Source organism: Vicia villosa, linkage group LG6, assembly GCF_029867415.1.
Source record: "Vicia villosa cultivar HV-30 ecotype Madison, WI linkage group LG6, Vvil1.0, whole genome shotgun sequence".
Lineage (NCBI taxonomy): Eukaryota > Viridiplantae > Streptophyta > Magnoliopsida > Fabales > Fabaceae > Vicia > Vicia villosa.
In genome coordinates, this window is record NC_081185.1 from 68,809,453 (window position 1) to 68,817,852 (window position 8,400).

The following is an 8,400-nucleotide window of genomic DNA, read 5'->3' on the forward strand; positions in this document are numbered from 1 at the left end:
TCATCATATGTGTACCTGTAAAGCACGGGAAACTCATTTTAGATAAAGTACCAGTACTGGGTACCAGTATACATATGGTAAGCACCGAAACCGTACCAATTTTTTATTTATTTTATTTTTAAGTTGATACACCAACCAGTATACATTTGGTACTACGTATCCAACTTTTTAATTTTTTTTGGATAGTAAACTTTAGACTTTTTTACTGGATAAAAATTAGGTTATTTATTCTATTTATAAATAAATAAAAAGTGAAAGAAAAACCAATCTATTGCATTGAAACTTCTATCACACCCAAATTCGTCATCGTCTGCTTAGAGAAATTGGAGCTCATATAGATTCATTCACTCATTAAAAAGAAATAGATTCAATCCAAAGAGGAATGATGATTTAGGTTTTATTCATACAAATCTTTGCCTTCTCTCGGAGAAAGAATAAGGTTGAAAATGAAGAAGCCACAAAATTTGTGATTTTTTTTTAATAAGCAATGAGATTAATAAGAGAGTATAAGGGATACTCCGGCCGAAGAAACAAATGGAAAGCTCCTACTTCTCAAAACAAGTGAGCGGTAGAATATTTCAAGATGTGGGATATTGGTGGAGATGAATAAAATCTATTTGATAGAGCTGGTATTCTTGAAGTTGCTAGTCTTTCTCTCAATAACCCTGAACTAGAACTCACTCTTTTTAATGATGTTAGAAAAAAAATATTAAATTTTAATGTTTTGTTGTTATTTAAAAAATATAATTTTTTTTATAATTATATTTTAGAAAAACATATACTAACGTACACGTACTTTAATTTTTCTATAAATACAATACTCCATACCGGTACCCATATCAGGTACTAAATACGCACCTTAATTTTTCTATAAATACGATACTCCGTACCGGTACCCATATGAGGTATCAGATATGCACCGGTATCTATGCAACAAAGATGTGTACATAAACTGCTAAGTACTATTACATCTCTGTATGTCATAAAACTCTTTTTACATTGACCAAGATACACAAATCATTTCAAAATCGAAAACAAATTTAACAGACATTTTTCTTCAGTAGACTAAGTTGATCGACATGCAAGTACATTGAATAAACACATTGTTTCAATAAGATAGTATAAATAACACTCACATAATTTTTTAACCAATTTTATTCAAAAGGTTAACGACATATATTTTTGTGATAAAACGAATAATACATGTATTCCACCAAAATTTCAAAAACCTAATTTATTATAAATGTCTAAATTACAAGATCACATGAATGCATGATACATTTGAGGTATAAAAAATAAGAGAGTATAAATACTAACATAGTAATATTTACTATAAAAAACAATAATGTATCTACACAATACAATAGACATAAAATGAGAGAGATTGAAAAAGAAAAACAAAAGTAACAAGTTACTGACTACAACTACTGCTACACAATCCAACACAAGACACAACAGTACTACTACTATTATAAACAACACCAAAAACACAAAAGGTCAAACATTGAGAACTTAAACTCAAACTTGTTCTTGCTTGGATCTCTATATAGTCTCCCCCTATCACAACTACATCAATCCCCTTCTCCCTTTTCTATCTCTCTCTCTTCACTTTTTCTTAGCTTTTTATTTACCAATTGTTCCATTTTCCTTTTCACACCCAACCCAATTCTCTTCTTTCCACTCACATCCCACCAATTTCACTCCTTTCATTCATCACTTCAACCTCATCACCAAACTCACCTTTTTTTTTTTTCTTTCTAATGTAACATGATTCATTCATATTCATAATACCATTTCATCCTTCAACTTTATTTCTTCAATTCTTCACCTTTTTACTTTAGCACATCTCCTTAGAAATCGAGGATACAATAGTACGAGCCTATAGAACAGATCCTGTTCAAGTAAGGTCGTTTCGACTCTTCACCATTACCTTCATGGAAAATCAATTTTTTTCAAACAATAATCTTCATTTTGAACAATCACATCCAACATGGCAATCACTTTCACTTTCATCCGAACAACAACAACAACAGAATAATCAAGATTGTTTCTACACACCAACAGATCAATGTGTTCATCAATTCGATTCCGCGCTTAGCTCAATGGTATCTTCACCAGCAGCTTCCAACTCCAACATGTCAAATGAAAACTTTGTCATAAGAGAATTGATTGGAAAATTGGGAAACATTGGTAATTGTTCTGATGAGATCTCACACACTTTGGTTGCTGCAAACTCTTACATCAATAGCAATAACAATACTTCATGTTACAACACCCCTTTGAATTCTCCTCCTAAATTGAGCATTCAAAACATGAGTTTGAATTCGACGGTTGCCGAATTCTCAACCGATCCTGGTTTTGCTGAAAGAGCAGCAAAATTCTCTTGCTTTGGAAGTAGAAGTTTTAATGGAAGAACAACAACACAATTGAGTCAAAGGCAAAGATCTACTCCATTGATGGAAAATGGAAAACTCTCTAGAGTTTCAAGTAGTCCATCATTGAAAGAACTTGGATCTCAATCTCAAATTGGTACTCAAGAGAATATTCATGATCCAATTGAAGTTAACAATTCACAAGAAGAATCAACAATCTCTGAAAATGGTAACAAACCTTCTCCTTATGTGAATTCAAGGAAAAGAAAAGCATCATCCAAAGGAAAAACCAAAGAAAATTCAACTTCTAGTAACCCTCCAATGGTAAGATAAAAATTGAATTTTTACATGATTTTCTTTGACCCTTTAAGTTAAAATGGTGATTTCATATGTTAAATCCAAAAGGGTCATTTTTGTTTTTCAATTAAAGGCTTGTGAAGTTGGTGAAGATTCAAATTCAAAGCGCATGAAAACAAGTGAAGGTGAAAAAGTTGAAAATGGTAAAGTAAAAGCAGAGGAAGAGTCAAAAGGGGGTGCAAATAGTAATGATGGAGGTGATGAAAAACAGAATAAGAGTAACTCAAAACCTCCTGAGGCTCCAAAGGATTACATTCATGTCAGAGCAAGAAGAGGTCAAGCTACTGACAGCCATAGTCTTGCAGAAAGAGTAAGAATTTTTACTGTCATTTTCATTCCAAAATTGACACTAATAATCATTGCTTTAAATTAACGCTACGCTGAGTTAGATATATTGTGATCATAATTGCAGTTGCAGACCACAATTTTAAATTATGGTTATACAAAGTCATATATATTATGACTGAAATTGCAGTTGCGGATCAAAATTTTAAATCATAACTGTAAATTTGGGATATGCTTAATCGGATATATTGCGACCATAATTACCGTTACCGACAATAATTTTAAATTACACCGATAATATATGTGTCGACCTTGAAATTTGACAGTGTAAAATGAAATTTTATTATAGGTAAGGAGGGAGAAAATAAGCGAAAGAATGAAACTTCTGCAAGATCTTGTACCGGGTTGCAATAAGGTGCGACGAAAAACCGATAAATTTATGATTTAGAGAATTTGATTGGTTACTTTGTGTTTTACTAATTTTTAGTTATGTATTATTATTCTTACATGTAGGTTACTGGAAAAGCACTTATGCTTGATGAAATTATAAACTATGTGCAATCATTGCAGCGTCAAGTTGAGGTAAGATAATGCTTCAAAATAATATGTCAACTTTAGGAATTACATATACTTTATTTTTTTTATTTTTTTACTTATTTTTAAAATTATTGGAATAAGCATATTATCACATGATGTTAAGATTTCTTGCTCATTAAGTTTTTTAATTTTTTTTTTAATTTTCATTTTGCAGTTTCTATCTATGAAATTGGCTTCTGTCAACACAAGGGTGGATTTTAGTATTGAAAGCCTAATATCAAAAGATGTAAGTTTAAGGGCTCTAGACAATGGATTTGCTTTTTAATAGATAAACAAAAAGCAGTTTCCTTTTTAAGTGGGATATTGCTTTTCGAAGATACGCTCGGGCAGTTAAATTAAATGTCTCTACACAGCTATTTAATTAGATGTTTCTGTATAGCTATCAATTGAGTTGTTTTATTGGGAAAAAAATATTGTTTCTTTGTTGATGTAAATTTGTTGACTTTTTATTTATTGAAATTTTTTTATAGATGTTTCAATCAAATAATTCTTTGGCACACCCAATATTCTCTCAAGATTCCTCAGCACCATCCTTTTATGGGCAACAACACCAGCAAAATCCAGCAATCCACAATAACATTTCTAATGGAACTGTGCCCCACAACTCATTGGACCCATTAGAAAATGCTTTATGCCAAAACCTTGGCATGCACTTATCTTCACTCAATGGATTCCATGAAGCTGCCTCTCAGGTAAGAATCAATTTCCTCCAAATTTATCATAAAAAAAATTTAATCGCATTTAGAGTCATCTATCTATTCTCGACCATCAGATCTATATCAACTATTCACATTCTGACTTCATAAAGTCAAAACGTAAATTATTTGACATTGATTTGACTATCCAGGTCGTCTAATTGTCATAATTAGTAAATTAAGTTGCGATATTGCATTTCAGACCTAATTCATAAAGTCGAAATGCAAATAAACTGATCAGAATCACACGACTGCATCAAAAACGTGATTTTAGGGTCGAAACACATTAAATTTTTATTTTACCCTATAGTTTTATTTTATGCAAATTTTTATAGCTAACTAATCTCATCCAATGATTTTTCAATTTTTTCAGTATCCATTAGCATTCTCTGAAGATGACCTCCACACAATTGTTCAAATGGGATTTGGACAAACTGACAATAGAAAAACACCAATACAATTTCAGAATTTGAACGGTAAATTATAAACCAATTATTAAAAAAATAAAAAGTAAACATCATTTTCATTAGACCTAAAATAAAAAATATGTTGACATCAATATTTTTGTCCAATGCAGGCACAAATCAACTACCCCTATGAAATTAAGCTTTCATTGCGCCTGAATTAAAGCTAAAGATGAATAGGAACATTGCTGTTGTACACATCAACAACAAATTTAATTGGAACTACCTCATCAATTATTAAGCCATTATTAGTATTATTACTATTAGGTCTATGATTTTAATTTTTTTTTTATCTTGGGGGTGGTTCTTTTTCTTTTGTAAAAGTATATTTACTGTAAAATCTTTAGGATCTTGGTGCAAATTCTTATTATTATTATGGCACCAATTGTGAGATATAGTGCTAATTAATTAAAGGAGTTTTTGTACCACCTATCTTTATCACTCTTCACTTTCTCAATTATTTTATATTGTGTATAACTTTTTTTTTTTTTATATATTTATCAACTGAGCTATATCATTGCGTAGATGAAATGAATATAATTATTAAGGATGGTAAAATAGGTCTGATCCGTCGTATTATACTTTTTTTAGAATAAATCAATATTTTAAATCATGTATTCTTTAATGTGTCATTTCCGCTTAGCTCCATCCTTTTTTGAAAGCTATTGCAGAAATGGATATCAATATTTTTTTATTTTTAGGTTTAAAAGATTCGGTGTTTGCGGGTCCGCTCAACTCCGCATTAATTTTTTTTAAGGCAGGTCAATATTTTAGGTGTTCACCCTCAACTATATCTGCACTGTTCCATCAGCTCTATTTTTTAGGGTTTTTACAAATTCGTCTAAACGAGACGAACATGTCCGTTTGCCAGCTCTAAAAACTACTAAAAAAAATCACACACGCAATTGTCAATGTTAAGATTCAAATCCGATTATTTACATTGAATCTAACAGTATCAACTTCTTTCGATTGCGATAAGATTTGCGGAGTTTAAATATATGATTAATTCATAAAAGAATTTTCTTACATCTTCGTCAAAATCTCATTATATGTCATGTCAATTAACCTTATGCTAATTTATGTTGGTAACCAGCTGTAATATATGTAGTGGGGTCTTAATTTTATTGATTAAATAATTTAATCTCTGTTTTTTTTAATTTCAATGATGATGACGTTTGGTAAATTACTTGTGCTGGGGTCAACCATAATTTCTGGCATTTTCTTCATGTTTTTTATTACATGTAACTTTTTTAGGTTCACCAACAGCAGAGAAGGTTCTGTGCCCTTTACATATTTTTTTTTTTACTTTATGAAATTAATTAAAAATAATTCTAAAAGTATAAAAAGATTAAAATATTAGAGGTTAGAAGTTATAACCACCCTTTAAAAAATTTAATTTTTTTAACTAATATTAAAGGAATCCCAGGTTGGCACAGTGTTGAAATTCTGACTAGGCCTAATGAATCATTGAGCTTTATAATTTTTTCATAACTTTTATTATTAATTTTATGAATTAAATAAAGTTGTTTATAGTGGAATTCAGGTTTGGAAAAGATACTCTATAGAGAAGTTGTTAGGAAAAATCCAGTTTATAAAGTTTAAGAAAAGATTAATAGGTTCTGATCTTGAGAATTTAATATTGATGGGTCTATAATTGTTTTGCAGAATATTGTGATTAAATTAATATTAGAAAGATGCTTTGAATGTGGTGCTGTTTACAGAACAGTTGCATGTATTAAATATATATTGACAGATTTGATTATTGTATAATAGTATGTTTTAATTTTCTCTTTTGGGTTCTAAAGAAGTTAAAGAATTGCATATGGAAAGTGGTAATCTGACACACTTGTCGTTAAAATTTTACGAAGGACTAATCATATAGAGACGTGTCAAGGGATGGATTCATGTACTTATATTTTTTATTAAGAATGTGAGCAATGATTAAACAGATAACAATTGGACCGCCTAATTTAATTCAGTGGTCAATTCTGATATCAAGTGATTTCAATCATTTATCAATAATAATGATGAAAAATTGAACTGTGACTCTCTCTATCGTGATACCCTCAATCAGATCTAGTTCCAATTACCACATAATTAACGATTAAATGTTTGATTAGTGATTTTATCAATTGATCTTTTGTACATGGTTGATTTTTTTGTCTTATAATCATTTTTCATTTAATCTTTAATTTTAAAATAATTAACTTTGGTCCCTCACTAATATGATGTCGAAAATACTCTCACGGTCCCATTGAAATATTTACTATGTCATGAAATTGTTTGGTAATTTCTTAGAAACACAAACCTAATGAGGGAGTGGGAGAGCAAGAAAACATTGAAGATGGTGTGAGAGTGATAGTTTAGAGTTTTGGAGAGAGGTTAAGAAGCACTCCACAATATCAAGAGAAGAAAATTTTACATTTTCACTCAAAGTTATATGACATTTTTTTTAGCTCAAAATCTTATGATATTAGGTATGTTAGATACTATCTCCTTTTTATATTATAAGTTGTTTTAGACGTTTCACACAGATTAAGAAAAATAATAATTATTGTATTAAAATGAGAAATTATGAGGGTTTTTACAAAATTATTCTTCATTAATAACATGTGAAAGATAAATTTATATAATTGAAATGAAAGAAAATAATAAATATTTAAGGATATAATAGGAAAAATAGCATTAATTATTCATTGGAATTGTAAAGCGATTTATATTTAAATACAATTTTTTTTCAAAATGACTTATGATAAAAAACAGAGAGAGTATTATTTATATTTTATTGTAATTTTTATTGTATGTCTTTTGGTATTTTAATGGAAACTTTAGCCTTTTCTTTTAATCTATTTTTTTTCTTCTTTTGTAGATATGGTATCAAATGTTTGGTTGAATAAATGAGACATTTGTAATAATAAAAAAAAATTATAATTTTGTTGTGACAATTTGTTTCCTTACTCTTTCAATTGATTTGTCTCATCAATTTGTGTGTTATATTTTGTTTCTTTAAGAAAAAAACTTTGATAGAAGTTCTTTTAGGTCCCTTGCACTAATTGAATTTGTTGTATTTTAAATTCTTTGAATATTAGTAATAATCATTGAAAAAATGACTTTCTTTAATCTATTAATGTACAATGGACGAAATTATGATTATTGAAGTTATATAATGAAAAAAAATTGAAAGAAAAGGAGACTTGGAGTTATGTTGATAGAACTTCTATTAAACTCGTATATAATAAAATATGAAGCACATGTGCAAGAAAATTGGAATGCGTGAAATGTTAGTAATTCAAAGTTTCTTACTTGGATCAATAATTTTGTTCCTCTATCGATAGGTGTACAACTAACAAAATATGATATTGCTAAAGAGACTTGATATTATTTGACATTTCTATAAATAGTTTGATTTTGCAAAACACTATAAGTCGAAAAAGGACATTGGGGCTCTTAAAATCTAGTATGATTATTCAAAATATTTTGACATTTATAATATGTTTCGTGTGATGGAATCATTCTAGATATTTTAGCATTTATAATATACTACGTCTGACGCTTAAGACTCAACATAATATTGTCATAGAGTGTTTTCGTTGCAGTTTAAGTGGTGAATATACCTCTAATAAATTATTT

General features: G+C 29.2%; 1 protein-coding gene across 1 annotated transcript; it reads left to right on the top strand.

The window, feature by feature from the left end:
- The first annotated feature begins 1,524 nt into the window (after nt 1–1,524).
- On the top strand, nt 1,525–5,202 carry LOC131609210 (transcription factor bHLH62-like). The gene is made up of 8 exons (XM_058880865.1): nt 1,525–2,696; nt 2,803–3,039; nt 3,364–3,429; nt 3,528–3,596; nt 3,766–3,837; nt 4,082–4,303; nt 4,680–4,782; nt 4,884–5,202. Exons 1-8 carry the CDS (start codon nt 1,935–1,937, stop codon nt 4,904–4,906), a joined length of 1,554 nt encoding a protein of 517 aa, XP_058736848.1. The 5' UTR covers nt 1,525–1,934; the 3' UTR covers nt 4,907–5,202.
- The last annotated feature ends 3,198 nt before the right edge of the window (nt 5,203–8,400 follow it).